The sequence below is a fragment of the Halichoerus grypus genome, chromosome 1, assembly GCF_964656455.1.
Source record: "Halichoerus grypus chromosome 1, mHalGry1.hap1.1, whole genome shotgun sequence".
NCBI lineage: Eukaryota > Metazoa > Chordata > Mammalia > Carnivora > Phocidae > Halichoerus > Halichoerus grypus.
Genome location: NC_135712.1, coordinates 41161801 through 41183213, shown reverse-complemented (window position 1 = coordinate 41183213; position 21413 = coordinate 41161801). Strand labels below are relative to the sequence as shown.

Sequence of the window (21413 nt, the reverse complement as noted above, 5' to 3'; positions counted from 1 at the left end):
TATATGAGTGTGTAGATATATACATGAATATAAATATATATGTTTATATCAGCATATATATATGCCAATAACAAAGTATTTAAAAATTATTCTCAATCTTAGTTGACCATCTACACATGAGAACAGAACACATCTCTCCTTTTAAGTTCATTTAATTTCTACCCTTTAAACTTCACAAAACCAAACTATTCAAATTTATTTTCAGGTAAATCCCTTAATATTGATCTAGGACACTGATTCTCAAAGTGTGGTCCCTGGATCAGCACCATTAGCAATGCAATCTCTAACTTTAGGGGTGGTGTCCTACAGTTGATCCAGAGGCACTTGAGAATCTAAGTAACTTTTATCTAGGAGAAACTAAGATACACATAAGTCATCATTAATCACCCATAATATCAGAAATTATCTTTGAATCCTCCATCTCCTTTCCACCCATATCCAGTTGGCATCATTTCTTATAGAACAGGTACCATAAATGACACAGCATCCATGACCTCCCTTCTATGCCTTGCCAGGTATCTTTCTCAGATGATCTTAGAAACCAACTCTTCTTTACACCTCGGGTCTAAGTGCACAGAGTAAACTTCCAAATTCCTAGATGGCTTAACAATTTTCTATAAGAGAATCCAAACCCCTTGACATGGTACATGAGGCTCTTCATGATCCAGTCAAAAATTCTTTCTCTTTTTTTTCTTCACAAATTATCACTTTATTCCTTCTATCCCTTATTTTCAGATGGCATGGGCTGTGTTTTTTGCTCAACATACAATGCTGTTTTAATCTGTGCTTTGTGTGTGTGATGCCCAGTCACGTATACCTCTTAAATTCCGACTCACCCTTAAAGCTTAACAATCTCTTGCAATCATTTTCCCTGACTCATGTCAAGCAGAGCTAATGACACATTCAATGTGATATTGTACCTACTATGTATTTCAATTGATGATTTTCATCATATTGTAGTTGCTGGATCATGGACTGGTGTCTTCCACCAAACTTTATGCTTCACCCAGAAATATATTCCTCACTTCTCTTAAAAGAAGCAGTCTAGAGTAGGGGTGATGTATGCAGTGTAAGGGGTCTGACTAACTGATTTTCATTCCTGACACAATTATTGAGTGTATGATCTTGTCTGAGTTATTTAAATGCTTTGGTTCTCTTTTTTCTTCTATGAAATGAGAGTAAATTTTGTACAATTGTTGTAAGAATTAAATGAGTTGATATACAGAAAGCAGGGGAATAGAATATAGCACATAGTAGAAATATTAGCTGTGGGTAATGTTTGCATCCCCACTCCCTATGATAGTGCCTAACACGAAGTAGGAGCTCAAGCAGTTATTAAACAACATGATGAATGAATGTCAATGTACTAAAGATTTTACAAACCCCTTTTATACTGTATAAACTACTGAGAATTCAATAGATTCTGGAAACTAATAATACCCCATATACTTTCATTTCTAAAATAATGCTTGAGGCACCTGGGTAGCTCAGTCACCTGATCAGCGGGGAGTCTGCTGGAAGATTCTCTCCCTCTGCGCCTCTCCCCATGCATGCACATGCACACACAAGCACACTGTCTCTCTCTCTCTCTCTAAAAGAAAAAAATAAATCTTTAAAAAATTAAAATAAAATAAAATAATGCTATCACCCTTAGTTTTCCCCCAAAATGTTTACCACTACTGGGATTCTCTTTGAATTAGGATCATTTATTTCAGAAAAGAAAAGGTAGTTATTTTATTTTTTATTTTTTGTTAAAGATGTATTTATTTATCTGACAGAGAGAGAGAGAACACAAGTAGGCAGACAGGCAGGCAGAGGGAGAGGGAGAAGCAGGCTCCCCGCTGAGCAGGGAGCCTGATAAAGGGCTCCATCCCAGGACCCTGGGATCATGACCTGAGCTGAGGGCAAACACTTAACCGACTGAGCCACCCAGGCTCCCAGAAAAGGTAGTTATTTTATAAGAGATGATCACTATGGTAAATTTCACCACAAAATATTTATTGGATTATATAACTCCTGTGTTTTTATATTTTAGCGTCCAAAATGTGTTGTTGAACTAACTTGTTAATCTAATTTTTACTCATCAAATTATTTGGAAAACTACATGAGAGCACCATATATTTCTGTAAAAAAGATCCAACAAAAGAATTCTTATTTTAGCAGTGCAGAATGCAAAAAAATATATAGCTAGAAATTTAGAAACATTTTAAATCTGGAAGAGGATTTACTGGCTAGAAGATAATGCATCTACCTTTGTTTTAAGACCAGTCACATTAAAATGATGTACTAATTTTTAAAAGATCTCAAAATATCCATTAGTTCTTATGAAAACAAATTATATGAGATTTGCTTTGGTTTTAAGCTAACATTTAAAAAATATCATTTCAATGCAAGTAAATTCAGATTTATATTTGAATCTAAGCTAAAATCAACCAGAGTTGTCAGAGAATGAATTAAGAATCCTTAGTCATCGGTGCCAGTTGGGTCCCTGGATCATAAATCCAGCTGTGATGCGGGGGCGGGGGAGAGATATGTAAGATATGTATACAAGAATAGAGAGCTAATAATAATCCTATACAACCCAACTTTCCTCTTGGGTTTATGAAAGATCAGCATTTTTCAGCTGTTGAGAAAAGTAGCTTATATTGACTGATGTATCCCAAGATGTGGTCATTATTTGGGGTGCTGTAAGACAGGACACTTGGACAAAAGAGTTCTGAAATCTGATGGTGTATAATCTGTTAAGTATTAAACCATGCAATCTCGAAACCTTTGGTACTGTCCAGACCAAGACAGAGGGGAATAATGAAAAGAGCATGAACTCAGACCCAGAAAGCAATAATATGACCTTGTTCAAGTCACTAACATTCCCAGAGGTTCAGCTGCTTGTCAACATTATTTAGGGAATTGTACTAGATGACTTCTAAAGTCACTGCTATCTCTAAAATTGATTATCTCTTTGAATATACTCTACTGCCCCAAATAAGATAAAATTTTGTTACCCTTAGTAAAAAGTGAAGCAGCTTGGGGTGCCTGGGTGGCACAATCGGTTAAGCATCTGACTCTTGGTTTGAGCTCAGGTCGTGATCTCAGGGTCCTGGGATTAAGCTGCACTCAGTGTGGGGTCTGCTTGAGATTCTCTCTCCCTCTTCCTCTGCCCCAACCACTCATGCTCTCTCTCTCTCTCTCTAAAATAAATAAATCTTTAAAAAAAGTGAAGAAGCTCTGTCAATAAACATTTTCACAAAATTCTACAGAGTTCTTTCTTGTGGCTTATGATTACATTGCTTTTTACTGCCTCTGTAACACTCATGAGAACAGGGAAATTGAAGTCAAAATTATATCATTAATTCTACATTAAAAAATGGCCACCCATCACTTACATTCAACATTATGGATACAGGTGACAAATGGATCTAGGGAATTTCTGAGCAAGCACAGTTAATAAGACTGTTTCATATCACTCAGAAGCTTTAACCCCCATTGGAGACTTTTGAGTAAATTCATAAAGTTTATGACTCCCAGCTTTCTTGGGATTCCATGGCATGGAATAAATATCCAAGTGCAGACTGGGAGTTAAAGTCCTTTAAAACCACCACATTGCATCCCTCCTCTCTTCCTGCACTGGCTGAATCTCCCTAGTTACTAGATCCATAGTTTTGTTGCTTCATGTTGAGAAAAGAGTCACCATTTTACATTTTTCTGAAGTTTAGCTTATCCTTAACCTCACGTCCAAAAAACATTGACTGATACTGTCACAGGGAAGGGAAATTTAATTACCCTTACCATTAGAGCATTTTATGCCCCCCTTTTTTTTTCTTTCCCCTTGTCTTCCTTAGTTTACTAGATAATTTTCATTTCTACTGAGTCTTCCAGTGGTCTTACAACTTACTCAGTTCTCCAGATTCAGTTTCACTTTGTTTTATGCCCTTATTAAAAAAAGAATTCACTAATAAAAAAAAGATTTTTTTTAGAATATCTCTTCTCTGAATGTTAGCAAAATAGTAAAAATTCAACCTTATGCCAAATCACTAAGCTATATAATCAAAGGGATACAAGCAGATCCTAGGTTTCCATACAACCTTCCATGGGAACTTTCACAGTGCTTTTCTGTTTTTTTCTGACTCCTGTCGGTTCTTCAATTAAAACATCCCCCATAATTACCCAATTAAAATGCTGCCTTTGAATGTTGTACAATATCTTTAGTGTGACACATAAAATCCATCATAAGCTGATCCCTGTCACTTTCTAGGAACATCCCATAGTCATTCCCTAGACAATCTTAAATTCTAGTAACTATTTGATGGGGGATTTTCATATTCCTTATTGCCATTTTCCTATCGCTTAATTCAAGACTTTCTAGTCTGTAGGTTTTAATGTCATCTCTTTTATGGTGAGCAAAGGATGCCAGATGTATGAACACTGTATACCTGCAGTTCAAACTAAATTCCCAGATTACATGAGAGAAGTGTGATGATTCTAACATGAATCCTTATTGCAAATTGCAAAGAATAAATTCCCCGAGTTGCTGGTCAACTACCTATATTCACTTGTTGTGTATTTATTGTAAAATCTTGAATGAAAAGCATCCAGTGTTATATTAATCATGAATCATGAATCATGAATTGTGCTGTATTAATTAAGAAGTTGGAATGAACTACAGCACAGCATCAAGCAGCAACTGAATATCTTTATCAGTGCCGGTCTCATTACAGCATATAATGACATTCTAGTACAGTGATTCCCAAACTTGAGCAGGATCACAATCACATAGAGGATCTATGAAAAAGCAGATTGCTGAGTCCCACCCTTCAAGATTTCCAATGAAGTAGGTCTTTGCCTGGACCCAGGATTTTGTATTTCTAATAACTACTGTTTACACATTTTAAACTAAGGATTTCAATCTATATGACATATTTATAACTATATTATATATTTATTTGCCTATAAATACATATCAGAATGAATAAAAATAACTTGTAAACGTAGACTACTCAGAAAACCCAATACGCTAGCCCCCTTGACATTTCTTTTCATATGTCTCATGGAAAGGGGATGAATGATTTTAGCAACCCCCAAGAAACTGGTATGGTTTTTATTCATTAAAGTGAGCATCATTAGCAGAAAAAAATTAATGGTAGTCAATGGGCTACTAAGGTTGCAGAAGTACATAAGTGGTTTGTATTGTAAATACTATTACCTTAAATGTTTCCAGGTCCAGTGGCTATCATTTGAAATGTGGGACTTATTTAAAAAGTGTGGCAAATTTAATTTCTTTTTGGGGCACCTGGGTGGCTCAGTCATTAAGCATCTGCCTTCAGCTCAGGTCATGATCCCTAGGTCCTGGGATCTAGCCCCGCATCAGGCTCACTGCTCGGCGGGAAGCCTGCTTCTCCCTCTCCCACTCCCTTTGCTTGTGTTCCTGCTCTAGTTATCTCTCTCTGTCAAATAAATAAATAAATATAATCTTTAAAAAAAAAATTTCTTTTTTATAATCTTTCAAAAAAATTAACCACCAGACAATACCAAACCGAAGGATCAAAACCATTAAGTCATGAAATTAAAAAAAAAGAAAAGAAAAGAAAGAAGCAAAACTTTGGACAAATTATTATTTTTTATAAATTTCTATCAAAATTCTTAACTTATACTTAATAGAATAACAGAATTGAAACTCTTTCCCACTGAGGTGGATATGTTTTTTTTTTATATCTTATATTCAAGGGAAAACTTGGAAGCTTGAAAACATAGTGTTTAAGTATACTCTTTAAAATATTAAAGGAACTGGATACTTCTTAGCAATAAAAAAACTAATATTCAGGCTGCTATATACTATTTCTACGTTTCAACAAATTTAATGTGTAATGAATTGAGTGAACATAGGAACATGATTTGAATGAACATAGAAATATACCACATTAGCAATGGAAAAATAGTTTCTATTTTCTTAAAGCACTGATAAAAATCCTGTTAAAACAAATACAAGTTAACATTTTAATTTTTATAAATTAAATGTTGCTAAAATAAATTCTATCTTTGCTGATTTCTACCACTTATCCACATTTCCCTTTCTATTTTGGTGCATTTTGTTTCAAGGAAAGGTGAGAAAGAAAAAACTGTAAAACTTTGCCATGTTTTTCTAATTTGATCAGACATCTTTCCTTGATAGGTCAGCACAATAGGTAAAAGTGACATATTTAAAATACGTAGCATTGTTCATTCTAGGCAGAAAAACTTCAAATGACCCAAAATCACATATCACATGTGTCAAAATTTTTATTTTCCTGGATTGACTACTCAGCATATGAAGCAGAATTTAGACTGTGATTCATAAAGGTGGAATCCCAGGTGGTTATTGTTGACACCCAGTTGTCAAAATATTCTTCCTGCTTTTCAGATAACATTCATAAAGTGAAAGCTAGAGATCTAGTAGGTAAGACTTAGAATGCAGACTTCAAAAACTGCAGTAATTCCAACACTGAAGGCAAATTACAGTAAACTGGAGACTAGGAAACCAATGACTTGTTTTAGAGAGTATTTTTATTATTCTCACTCCTCTCCACAATTCATTCAATTCTAAACATTTCTACTTTTAGTTAAATGGAATTTATTTGCAGGATTCTGGCTTTTTACCTTTAAACAACAACAAAGATAAATTTCAATATAGAACTGTCTTTAGCTAGTTTTCTTTTTTGTTTATTTATTTATTTATTTATTTATTTATTTATTTATTTATTTATTTATTTATTTCAGAGAGAGATAGAGCAGAAGGGGGGGAAAGGAGAGGGCAAGCTGACTCCCCCTGATCAGGGAGCCCTACACAGGGCTCCATCTCAGGACTCTGAGATCATGACTTAAGCCGAAATCAAGAGTCAGATGCTTAACGGACTGAAGCACCCAGGTGCCCCTAGTTAATTTCCTTTTCGGTTAACTTCCAATTCATGGGCTGATAATACTTTCTAAATATATTTAACTAAATATATGCTAGTACAAAAAACAGCATATCATCTACAATATAAACATAGATACTTATGTATTATATATTTATAGAACATATGGCATGTGTATATATTATAATTTCACTTACATTTATGTCATTAAAAAGAGAGTGGAAGCATTAATAGACACCATTTGAAATAACAGATTGGAAATAATCAAAATTTTTTCAACAAATACAAAATGTCAACTTAGTTATCCTTTCTTGTTTTGGAAAGCTTTTATTTTTCATTCGTTCAGACAATTTTAATTCATGGACAACTAACCCAAGGACTCAAAATGTGGAGAACAAAAGAGGGAGTTTCATGATGGAAACTGGCTTCATGGAGTTTTCAGCTTCCTGGATGAAATAAGTATCAGTGAAATAATTGCATTAATGTAGAATTACAAGCTGTGGAGGTACAACAGAAAACACGGAAGTTGAGCTTAACAGTGTTCTGTGCTAACCTGGGGGGTGTGGGTGGGTACGGGGGAGGGGTGACAGGAGAGTGGCATGTAAAAGAGTCAGAAGGTCTCCCTGAAGGAGAAATATTAAAATTTTGAGGAAAGTCTCATCACTTAAAAGTTTGAAATAAATTAAAGTGGACACCCAACTTTTGACTCATTCACCCACATTTTGACTCTTTCGATTCAAAATATAATGCCAGGACTATATGCGCACTTTAGTCTGCACAGATCCAACAGCATAACAACCATGTGATGTCAAAGGCCATGTTTGGGGCTCTTAACAGAGAAGAAATATCAGGCAGTACTATCAATTTTCCTTCTCCTAAATCCAAATCCAAGATACCACGTATAGTCTGAGAGTTAAGATTCGAAGGGGAGATCCTCAAATTTATTTAAGAATAAGAAATTATATTTGTAGGGGTGCCCGTGGCTCAGTTGTTAAGCTTCTGCCTTCAGCTCAGGTCATGATCCCAGGGTCCTGGGATCGAGCCCCACATCGGGCTCCCTGCTCCGCGGGGAAGCCTGCTTCTCCCTCTCCCACTCCCCCTGCTTGTGTTCCCTCTCTCACTGTGTCTCTCTCTGTCAAATAAATAAAATCTTTAAAAAAAAAAAGAAATTATATTTGTATAGTTCTTTCCCATGCATTATCACATATATTTTGTCATAGACAGATACATAGAAATATCTCATTTGCACAAATATCATTTACTCCAAAGTGCTGTGACATGGAAATTATTATTATTCCTTTTTAAAAAGTGAGGACAAATGTTAATGAAGGTTAATTGGCCTACATCAGATCATACAACAATAAATGGCAAAGCCAGATTTCAAATGCAGGTGTCCGATACTAAACAATGCGCTTATCCTATTTTACTACTCTGCATATGATCCTTAACATCATACGAAAGCACTAAAAAAGATAACCTGGGGAAATATAAATAACATAATACAATTCACAAAATAACATAAATTATGCATTACTGTAGCCTCCATTTAGAAATTAAGATATTTGATCAGAAAATTAAACATTGTATTCTATCAGAATGCCTTTAGTTTGAAAGTATGAGAAATACTAAGAAGAGTGGTCTAAACAAGGCAAATTCTTTTACATAACTCAGTGGTTCTGCCATGTCAGGGCTCCAGGCCAATTTCTCTAATGTTCACTGGGTTCCACTTTTCTGGTCATGAAGGGAGTGCAGCTTCTCCAGACAAGGACACTGGGCCCTCACAGAGCAAGTGCAGAGGCACAAAGTACTTAGCCTCTCCCCATGTCTTGTTATTAGAAGGAAAAATTTCCCAGAAGTCACTGGAATTCTGCTCCAGCCTCATTGGCTTTACTTATTCTTGCCTACACCAATCACTGGCAAAATGACTATGCTCATGATTAGCTCTTGGATGAGTCAACATTCGCCTCCCAGAGTTGCAGAGGGGCCGTTTTCCAGGAACACATCAGAAGGTGAAAACTTAAACAATATAGGTGCACCAGTCTCAAGAAAAAGCCAGGAAAGAGGTGTTGGGTGGGCAACCAACAGGGCCTCTTTGCCAAAAGAGCATTTTGTTTTTGTTTTGTTTGTTTTTGTTTGTTTAGGTACATTATCATAAGTGAGGCACCAATAAATGTCTAAGGAAATCTTTAAGGAAAAAAAAATTCTAAAGAAGTTGAAAAAAGAGGAAGGTAGAAAATAGAAAAAGCGCCGCAATTACTAATTTTGAGACTTCTTTCCATCATCCGCTAATTTACATGAATCACTCATTTCAGGCTGTGCTTTCTCTATACTTCCCCAACTCTCTCCTCATGCTCTTCTCCTTATCTGAGCTTCTGTAATTAAGTGAATTGAGGCTCATAATTCCTTTGTACTATTTGGTCAGCATATAAATACTGTCCTAATTATACAGCTCTACCTCCCTCTAATCCCTCTTCTATAATAATACATATACTAAGAAACCTTACGTGGTAGATTGGCATTATCAATCAATCAAACAATCAATAAATTTAAATACTAGTCACATTTAAGCAAAATACTCTTTCAAAGTTGTAATAAAAATATAAATGGGCTTTTACATGTGTTGATTGTCCTCTAAATCAAAGAATATTTAACCTGATTACTAAAATTTCTGAAATTAATTATGCCCAAAATTCGAACATTGTAATTCACAGTTCATAAGGACAGCAAACGTCATTGCTATGTCTGCTTTACTAAAGTGAACAAACTTAGTGCCAAAAATTATCCATGACCAATAAAACTCTTATTAAAAAATAGTGTTCATAGCCCCCTGATAATTTCAGTTTATAAACTTTGAGTATTATTTTCAAGAAATTCATTTAGAGGGGTGCCTGGGTGGCTCAGTTGGTTAAGCATCTGACTCTTGGTTTCAACTCAGGTCATGACCTCATGGGTCATGAGATCAAGCTCTGCCTTGGGCTCCACACACAGCCGGGAGTCTGCTTGAAGTGTTCACCCTCTTCCCCTCCCCCACACTCTCACTTGCCCTTTCTCTCTCTCTTTCTCTAAAATAAATAAATATTTATTATGATTATACATTATCATAAGTAAGGTACCAATAAATGTCTAAGGAAATCTTTAAGGAAAAAAATTCTAAATAAATAATCTTAGAAAAAAAATCATTTAGGGCGCCTGGGTGGCTCAGTTGGTTAAGCGACTGCCTTCGGCTCAGGTCATGATCCTGGAGTCCCGGGATCGAGTCCCGCATCAGGCTCCCTGCTCGGCAGGGAGTCTGCTTCTCCCTCTGACCCTCCTCCCTCTCATGCTCTCTCTCTCTCATTCTCTCTCTCTCTCTCAAATAAATAAATAAAATCTTTAAAAAAAAAAAAAAAATCATTTAGAGAAAACAAAAGTCTCATTAAATTTCCTCCCAGATACTCATTTGGAGAATTCTTTTCCAGGCCTAATGGTATAGTACCATACTTTCCTACAAGGTTTCCTCTAAGATTTGAAGCACCATTTAAAAATAGAGATAGAAATACTCCTCCCAAGAAAATTACATAGGTTAATTGTAAGGTTTTATGCATGAATACATCTCTGGGGAAAAGGGTGAACAAAAATAGGAAAGAACGTACATGAAGGAATGAGTCATCCTTGGGCCTTTCCCCCAAAATATATTAATTTTATATATCTCTGGTATAGAACCATTTTTTAAAAATTCATATTGCAAAAGATTTGGAATTTGGGTAAGAGTAGGGTTGAGACTTAGAGAAGCTGCCAGCAGTCTCCCAGCTTCTTTTTAGTGACCACAACCCCTGATGGAGCACCATTATTCATCCCCTAATTAAGGATTTCTCAACCTGGGCACTGTCATTTTGGACCTGATCATTCTTTGTTGTGGGAGGATACCCTGTTCATTCATTGCAAGATGTTTAGCAGTACCCCTGATCTTCCTTACCATTTTTGACAACAACATTATCTCCCCACATTTTCAAATATCTCCACGGGGCCAATTCAAAATTGCCTCCCTCCCTACCCACCTCACCCATCACACTCAAAACCATTGCCCTAAATCAAAAGAGTAGGATTTTCCCTGCTATTTCCAACAACATGCATGGACCTTGAGGGCATTATGTTATGTGAAATAAAGCAGTCAGAGAAAGAGAAATATTGCATGATATCAGTATTTCAAGGAATTTAAAAAAAAAAGTCAAACCCACAGAAACAGCAGAAAAGTGGGTGTCAGGGACTGGAAGGTAGGAGAAATAGGGAGAAGTAGGTAAAAGAGTAAAAACTTTTACTGTAAGGTGAATAAGCTCTGTGGATAGAATGTAAAATACAGTGAGTATAGTTGATAACACTATTGAATAGTTGAAATATGCTAAAAGTAGAACTTAAATGTTCTCTCTCACACACACAAAGCAGGATTTTCAATTATTCAGTATGTTATGACATTATTACAATTTTTTTCTTCAAAGTTTATATTCATATTTTAGTTAACCTACAAACAGATGCACTGCTTTTATTAGAGTTAATCAATTAAAACAATAACAAGTTCAAAATTGTTTCCAGCTATTACATGTCATTTTTATGGAAAAGCTGTAGCAAAAATATCACAATATTTTTAACCATTTCCTTTAAAAACAAAACAATCACAAAATTAATCTATTTTTGTCATATTGAAAATGGTAATGATTAGGCAATAAAAATTATTAATAAATCTAAAAGCATAAGCAACTGTAAAAGAGAGGATGTTAAATGCCAACCCTTAATTGACTATGCAGTGCTTTTACTCAAGAATTTCATCAGTTTGTCAGAAAGAAATGAGTATTAATTGAACATTTTCCAAATTATGTTACTTATTTCCTCATGGACACTATGGTTAACACAATATACGACTAAAGGAAAAACATACTATACAGCAACGCAGGACAATAATTCACATCTCTCTCTCTCTTTTTTTTGCTTTGGGGTCTTGGGATATTATAAATATCATGACCTGTTGGGGAGATTTTTGTTTTCTCCCTGCAAGTTTTAATGATAACTCAGAAAACTTGGCCAGCTGTTGTAGGCTATTTAATGCATCAGAAAGAGGAAGGACACAGCTGCAAAGAGATGCACCAGGAAAGCAATGAAGAGGAAGCCCAAGCTCATGAGGTTGGCTCTCTGAGGCAACAATAAGCCAAAGGAGAAACTGAAAACTGTTCGCTGATAAAATCATAAGAGTTTGTAGACAAAAACTGAGGTAGGATATTGGGCAAGAGATGGGAAAAGCCAAGAGGTGAATTATCCTAAGTAGTGTTTCTTAAATTTAATGTGCTCAGCAATTCCCCGGGAACCATGTTAAGATGTAGATTCTGATGCAGAAAGTCTGGGGCAGGTCCTGAGAGTCTGCATATCAAAACATCTCTGGGGGATTGATATTGCTGGTTGGTGCATATACCACACCTTGTAGAGTAGAGTTCTAGAACATTCCTCCCCACGCCCAACATATCTCTAGAAGCAGAAGTGTCAACTTTGTTTCACCACAAAATTTGTAATATTAACATGGCAAAATGAATTCATTTATACAATACTCTCCCCAAATGCCTTAATATATAGAAATATATATTTCCTTATACCTTCTTCAAAGGAAATCATGAAACATGAAATCATGAAACAGATTGTCGCTTTGAAATACAAGTTAATTTCTTGTTGATTTTTTTAAAGCATATACCTATTAGTAAAATGTCACTGTGATTTTTGCTTTTCATATATCCTTAGGCAGCAAATTTCTATAGTAGATGATCTGATGGAGCAATGAAAAACACAAATTTCTAAAACCAGAATTAAAATTAGACTTGACTTTAGGATGATTAGTTTTAAATGAGTTTTCCAGCTCAATCTGGAGTCTTGATTCACTCTTTATGACTACCCAGGATGTGCTTTTATCCTAATCATTTGATTCCTTTCACACCTATGGGAAAACCAAATCCTGGCTTACTTCATACTCTCCCCTCCAAAGCAACGAACCAAGTCCTGATTATGTGATAGGTTTTGGCACTGTGTCAATGTCAAGGTGTACCAGGAAGAGAAGCAGATTCAAAGATGACAGATAGATGAAGTATCCCTGATGTAAAACATCCGTCGGTGAAGAAGAAGCTGGTAGTACCGTAAAAATCAGTATGTTTAGGCACAAAAATCTAAAGACTGAATACCAGCACTAGGTGCTGGTAAATAACCTCTTTGAAAAGAGGATGAGAGTAGAAGGAAAAGAAATACACAAATTTGTTCCTATCGCAGATATTTCAAGATAGCATTTTGCATTTTCCACAGGCTATACTTGGAAACAAAGTATGTTTAGGCACTTATTACACAATTTTGTAAGAATAAGAATTTTCCAAATGTGTATACTCCTCTTTTTTCCCGAAAAAAAAAAGAAAGAAAAGAAAAAAAAATTCTCACACAGAATCTTACCAGAAACATTTGTATCACAAAAATACTGTACACTTTAGTAATCTGTGTCTGGCTTGGTAAAGTACTAAAGGCATATAAAGAGTTAAAAATGTAAAGGTAGTCAATTTTTTTTCTAAATAAAATTCCTCAGGCTTAAACTGACCTAGATATGCTGCAGACATTTTAAGTGAAGAAATTAAGGCAATGTGAAGAAATTAAGAAATAAAGACAAATAAACAAAGAAATTAAGGGTTTATACAGTTGACAAATATATCCTACTTGGAATGGTCACCAAGGCTGCTTTTAATGCTACAACTCTGCAGGTCTCCAAATACACACTTTCTATATTACTTGAAATTTGAAATGTCTTCTCTATTCACCTCTTCTGGGCACATCACAAAAAAAATGTTAGATGGTCACACTCAGACCATCGACATGATGCCAGTAATAATTAAAAAGCTTAATTAGTGTAATCAAGCAATTGATTCAGAAGGAAAAAATAAAACTTCAAAAAATTTAATAGTTCCTTTGGACACAAATATCTGGCTCTCTTAGTGCATGTACTGAATGTCCTGATAAACATAATATGTCACCAGAAGTAGAGGAGTTCATTTTAGAGAACATACCAGTAATTCCTTCTGTTCTCTATGAGACAATGGACAGAATAATGTTTCCTTTCAATAGTTTACCACACTCACCCCATGTGATGGGTAAGAGATCCATCCCAGCTCCCCTTGAATTGTTTTTGAATCCAGTAGATTGACTAGAAGAAAACACAAATACACAAATGCAGTTAAAAGAAATAAATTATTTCTATTTGCCTCTGTCAAGTTAACACTGTCTGTTGTTGTTGATACAATGATATCGACATGTTTAAAACACAGGACTCTTTATTTTCATGATAGGAGTATAAGAGAAAAAGAAGGAAATGGAAAAGGGAAAGCAATCACAGGAAAAGTTAAGGAATCAAAGCTTCTCTGGCTTTTTTAACTGTGCTTATTTATAATGATAGATCAATATTCAAAATATTGATAATAATTTTTGACAAGGTAATTATAGGTTTAAAGAAGAAATGGTAAAAATGCAAAACAGGAAACATTAATGCTAACATGTTATCAAAATAACTTCGAAGTCCATTAAATTTAACGAATTTACATATGATTTTACTATGAATGAACCTCTTAAATATGCTTCCATAATGAATCAATATTTCTGTTTGTGTCTGTTAGGACATCTTTATATTGTCTGTGTCCCATATGAGTATTTTTTAATACCACATAAATTGTCCACTTATGTGTAATAAACAAAATGCTTAACTAATAATTTCAGGAGAAACCAAAACAAAACTACATTTTATAAAACTCCCTGGAATAAGCTTTAGTTATTTAAAGAAAGCATTGCTACTCAAAGGCTTTAATGATTTTACTCAGAACTTTGCACTAGTTATTAAAATGTCTGATGAATAATAAGATACAACATGAATGTGGTTGCATTTTGAATATATTATTAAAGAAAGACAAATCATTTCCTTTTAACACAGAGAATATTAATTTGTGATGGATTAGAAATTAAAATATAAAAAGATACTTCAAGTTTAATAACAAAAGGCTCACTTTGATTGTTGATCTATTAAACAATGGAAACTATGGTTTTACCTCATCCTTCATCTAAATCAGAAAGCAATCCCACAATTGACTAATGGAAGAGGTGGAGGAAGGTTACACAAAATAGCCATGTATTATTAACACAAACCAGAGCAGGAAAATCAATAAATACAATCAGAAATCATTTTCAGTTTCTATATATACATAAATCAAAATATAATGTTAATACATGCACTGCATAAATAGGTCCATCTGTTGTCAATAAAGTATTTCCTGATACATAAAAAGTCACCCCAAATAGGAAACATTAATCCTATAAAATGTTAAGTAAAAGAAAAAATATATTTAATAGGTGTTAGAATTCTAAATTTTCAAGCACTGCTTTTTAAAGGAAGATATTTAGTTATCTAGATGAGTATTAAAAAATCCTCCTGACTACAAAGTTAGAAGACATATAATTCTCAAAGTTAGAATGTCTAAGTTTTGCTAGTGAAAGAAAAGCACATAAACTTAATTACACTGGAATTCCTTAATGATTAAAGATTTTTTCTCACAATAAATTAATCCCAATGAGAAGTAATTATATTTAGAGAAGAGTTGCTGCATGGATTACATAGTGCAATTTCCATAATGGTATTATTTCCCAGGATATCAGTTTGGAAATGAACAGTATGCTTAATTATACTGAAATTATCTGTCAAAATGATTTTTAAAAACCCTCTACCAATTAATCAATGTTACAGATAATATTTCAGATTAATCAATGTTAGAGAATTTTTGAAAATATGAGAATACATCTTCCCCTTCAGAGTAAAGTATCTTACCAACATTCATTCTGATAGATAAGTTTGATTGATGAAGCCTAGTTGGACAGTTCTATCATTCATTAGTTGATTTCTCGGAGTTTTACATATGAGTTGCATAGAATTTACAATGCCAATATTCATAAATCATTAGATCATATTTGCAATCCCTTTAGGGGTCTAAATGGTTCAATGTATTTGTGCATGTGTGTAATAACTGAGTATGTACTAAATGATGAATATGTCACTCAACATGCTAAGATAAATGGCTGATTTAATTCCAGTATTAGTAACCAGAGGAAAAAAGTGTTTGAGGCAAAGAAGTTATGAATATTGTCTCCATTTAGTAAATGACTCATTGGAATGTAGTTTGTTAACTAAAGAACTAAATACCTTTTAGTTTTCTCTGATGATAATGAGGGAAAAAGGACTGGACTAATCACATCAGCATTTGGTGTCTACTCAAAAGAGAATAACCAAGTCAAAAAGAATTATCTCGCACTGTCAATTAAATAAGTGTAATAGATTAATTAAATTTATTTCATTTTCTCAGAAATGGAATTTTTAGTACACACCATTTTGCGTGAATGAAGAAAACACAATAGCATCATTACTCATGATTCTGATTCTGTTGTCTATCAAACATAATTACTTCTGCCCTGGTTATCTCACAGTGTTGCATCATGTGATGATCAAATAATATAAATGTATTTAAAGCCACCATGAGTTTATAACATGCTATACAGATTCAGTGTTCTTGTAAAATTAATACCTGAACTAACAACCGTACCATTTTGGTTTCTGAAATCTATCTATAATCAACCATGGATATATAACCTAACAGAAAAGAATAGTGACATCAAAACACTTTTTAAAAGCATTTATTTTGAGTTTATATGGTGCCTTTTGTTTATAGCCAAATAAGAAAAGCAGAATCTAAGAATACTAGCCACTTTAAAGTGAATGATTGCTAAACTGGGACTTCCCAGGATACAACCTCAAGTCTCCTGTGATCTGCTGTGCAGCAGTCTGAGTGTAGCATAATTGAAATAAGAAAAAGAGAAAGCTAATGGAATTTGAAAGTCAGCGTGTTGCGAGTGATTTCTCTGTATACATCAACTAAATCCAACATTGCAATATAACATATTGAACCTGACACTGAATCACTCAAGAACTTGGGTTACTAATGCTTTTCTCTCCCAAAATAGAGGTAGACCCTGATCGTAGCCTTTCAGTGGTACCAACATACAAATGTTGGGGCACATGGAAGAAGCAGATAGAACTGTGATATACAACTATATTGTAGTTTTTTGAGTTTTAATGATGATTTGCAATGTGGAAGGTTTATTTCAATTGCTGAAAAAATTTTGAGTCCACAATTATGAATTCTAACAAAAAAGAGTTAGGAAATTATTCTTAAGGTCAGACGGAGGATGGCTTAATTCTTTAATAACTGCCTCATGCCAGATTATTTTTCAAATATATAAATTGTTCCTTACCAGTGTTCATATTCTAATTGTATGATTTCCAAATATTTTTGTTTTATAACAGGAAACATGTCATTTCATTAAGTTCAGAATATTTTCTCTTTAAAAAATATTTTCAATTTAAAGGGCTCTATAGCATATATTAACTTCTTAAAGTGATTTCAACTGGACACATTTTAAAATGTTCTGACTGTGAGCAGAGATACAAATAAGTGCTTTTTGGCAAAATTGTATTTGGAAATCACTGTCCAAAGTCTGGATGGATATGGTTCTGGGTTTCTTTCACATGCTTTACCCTGTCTAAACTTAGCGCTTTTAAACAGAAAAGATGTATGAATGGGTAAAGGAGTTTACATTCATGAAAACTGTAAGGGAATCTTTTTTCAAACTCATTGAGTTGGCTTTCAGGTGGGCACTAATGTGAGATTTGCTGAACAAAAGGAAGTATGGTCTCTGATGGGAATTAGAAAGGGTAGAATGGAGTACAGGAGTAAGAACAAAGATTAGAATAAGTTGGCTCAGATTGGAATGAGTACTTCTAGAAAGAAGGAAACCTTGTTGTCATTCCTGCCACTTATTTTTACTGTCACTTTTCCCACCCATCTGGATTGTGGATTTAAGATATCCAGGAGTTTTGGGGCGCCTGAGTGGCTCAGTCAGTTAAGCGCCTGCCTTAGGCTCAGGTCATGATCCCAGGGTCCTGGGATCTAAGGCCCACATTTCATCAGGCTCCCTGCTCAGTGGGGAGCCAGCTTCTCCCTCTTCTCTGCCTGCTGATCCCCCTGCTTGTGCTCTTTCTCTCTCTCCCTCTCTCTCTGTCAAATAAATAAATAAAATCTTAAAAAAAAAAAAAAAAAAAAAAAAAAGATGTCCAGGAGTCTTGCTCTCTCTTTTTTCCTATCCTCCATCATAACAGAAAGACAACCAAATAAATGTCCACTCCTTGGTTCATTTGTATTAACAGTGTTATGAAGAATTGTCTGTACCAGGAACTTATACCTCCTTCCCTTCTTAATAATAATGCAATAAAGTTTTTTAAAGGATTCGATTATTGAAATAATTTTTTTCAATAAATACTACCAGTTAGTGAGGACAGATTAAAATTTTAAGACATAAATTTCTGGACTTTTCACTCAGAGAACCATTAACATGCCAAGATTTTTTTCAAGGGCACTTCAAAGTTCTGATTCACGTGACTATGTGTCCACCTAGAAAGAAGAGAATTAAACTAATATTCCATCTTGTAGATTAAGGGCTGCAAATATGCAGACATTGCTAAAATAATTTTTAAAATTAAATGACACAATTTCTTTCTGAAGTGGAAGACCGTTTCAATTATCTAATAACATATCACTATGCTTTATAGTAATGCTATTTGCATTTTGTGAAATGCTAGTTGCACTGTATGAAAATATTGAATTATAAAAAATTATCAAATAATTACTTCTAGGTGATCAGAGGGGTTTAATGGCTAAAGAATTTCAGACTCTTACAACGAGAAACATGTTTTCTTGTGAAACCTTCAGCTAAGGTGCCTTTAAAGCCAATTGCAAATAACTATAGAACCACTACAACAGAAAAGAAACCCATCCTTTGATTATGTCTTGCATTTACTAAAGAAGAATGACATTTCCTTTTCTGTTCACACTATCACTGTCATTGTCCCAGCCACATTTCTTGTACACTACTCATCTTTATCATTTTCATCACTTTCTGTTATGATAAAAAGAGTAGCTTTGCTCTAGGTTACAGATAGCAGAAGGGTCCTTTAATCTGCTCCTAGGTTGCACTTAAATGTCACAAATAGAAGAAAATGATACAGGAAGTGATAAATTTTATTCTGGGTGTTGTAATTCTCTGTGTAGTACTCTGGTCAACCATAACATGGAATCAAAAAACCAAGATGTATTTTCTGACAGAAGTCCACCAAAGCTCAGCTTTTCATTTTATTATACATACCAGGATATGCCATTGAGAAAAAATTTAGAGAAGTCAAAGTTTGATTGATGTACTTACATATTTCAACATAACTTTTACCTACTGTGATTACATATTCTTAATTTAATATCTCCCATAGGCTTCCTGTTTATATTTATTTCTACCTAAATATAACTAAAACAGTTTCAATAGATCGAGTTAATATTGTATTTTATAGACTAAAATTTATATAATTTTTTTAGATTATAAATAAAGTCAACTATAACTTATTGTGTGCAGATAAATCTTCCTGAAAACTCTGTTAAATTTTACAGGCATTTTGTGTCACAGAAAAATATTAATTCATGATAATTTCTCCATCCAGTTGCCAGCTAAAATCATTATGCAAAAATTCAAGAAAAAATTCTGTAGTGCTAGCAGTTCTGTGAAAAAAATAATCCCTTTTGTCACATGGTATTTTAATGGCTTATTTATGTGATATAAGCAGATTTCTGGATAAGGTGGTATACTTTCAACTTATTCTTTCTTATTAGCTTTTCCTCCTGAGCAATAATCTTGGATTTACTTCTATACAGGTCCTAATTATAGAAGAAACTGTAATTAGCTGCCTCATCTCAATCTTTGCCAAGAGCAGGGAGATCTCCTTGGACTCAAAACACACAGTCTCACAGTAAGATGTCTGTGTTTTAATGACTAGGGTTGTTCAAGGAAATGACAGAAACACAGAACAAAATTCTGCTTTAAACCTGGACACATCAATAAATGGAAACCCTGTGCTGTTCCTAATGTGTTAAAGCTTTCTCCTTTTTTTTTTTCCCTTCTTAATCTGAGAAATATAAAGGTCACTCTAATCTCATACTATTATGGAGAAAACAGCTATCAAATTATCACTACGGAATGTGTTCTTACAACAAAATAGTCCTTTCACATAAATGAGTGGGGATGGTCTACTGTCAGTGAAGTTTTAGTGAGTTAACTACCCCAGCTTTAATAACAGTGCCTAGAAGAACAGGTCTCTGTTTCTGTGCATTGTCACCTGATATTATGAATCATTTAGACAAGTAAAATGTGTTTCCCAAAATGTAAAAGTTACTAAAAGTAGAACATTAATGATTATATTAACACTGTACTTTTCCAACATATTTTGCCTTTTAAAGTGTTCTGGAAATAACAGAACTTGTTTATTTCTAATTCAGAAAGACTTTTCTGACAGATTAAAAAGTGAAAAATGAAAATATGTTATGCAATTATTAAATTATAAAAATAATCACTAAGGCAAATACGTATTCAAACCTTAGTATATACATTTTGCCTTCACACCATAAATTGAAGCTGACTTGGAATAAATATTTTAATCATAAAATCTTGATTATCAACCATCAACTACTAAATGAAAGCTATCTGTTCAGTCAGGATTTGACTGATGGCTATGAAAATGAAACAAAATAGGGGTGCCTGGGTGGCTCAGTCATTAAGCGTCTGCCTTCGGCTCAGGTCATGATCCCGGGGTCCTGAGATCGAGCCCTGCATCGGGCTCCCTGCTCGGCGGGAAGCCTGCTTCTCCCTCTCCCACTTCCCCTGCTTGTGTTTCCTCTCTCACTCTCTCTCTCTCTCTCAAATAAATAAATAAATAAAATCTTAAAAAAAAAAAAAAGAAAATGAAACAAAATAAGCACATTTGCTTATTTTGAACAATTCTACTACAGCATTTCTTTCAGAAATAAAATACTCCTGGAAACCCTTGGATATAAGGATTCAAATTTTAGCACAGAAAAAAAAGTGTAGTGATAACATTTAATTTCAACTTAAGAACATTCTCTGCACATCATTATGCCACAAAACATGTTATTTTTTTTTTAATTTCAAAAGATACCCCTTGCAGAATAAATTGATTTAAATTTCTGGAAAAGTAAAATCAGGGTCTAGATTTGGCTTCATCATATTCTGGGGGACAACTACATCTGGACTTTACGTCACACATCAGGACTGATAGCTACAGACAAAGACACGCACACATATAAACAAACTCTTCAAGGTATAAATATGGGTTTCTATAGAGGCCCACAAAGGATCCAGTGAGGGTGGTCACATGCTTATCAGTTTAATTCAAAACTTTCCATCTTAGAAGTATGGTGTCAAGGGAAAAAAAATCAAAGTATTAGTGCTGGTGATAGAAAACTTTTAATGTATCACTGCAAGAAAAGGTAGAATTCGGAAAAACCTCTATGTGATTTTTCTTGGTAGTGTAGTCAATATGAACAG

At 34.3% G+C, this 21413-nt stretch overlaps 1 protein-coding gene across 4 annotated transcripts in view; it reads right to left on the bottom strand.

The window, feature by feature from the left end:
* EPHA3 (EPH receptor A3) overlaps positions 1-21413 on the bottom strand; it is a 350319-nt gene that overhangs the window by 317794 nt on the left and 11112 nt on the right. For all 4 annotated transcript variants that reach the window (XM_078060754.1, XM_078060667.1, XM_078060691.1 and 1 more), the window contains exon 2: positions 14018-14082. In XM_078060754.1, the coding sequence (XP_077916880.1) occupies positions 14018-14082 (65 nt within the window). The remainder of the gene's footprint in view (positions 1-14017; positions 14083-21413) is intronic.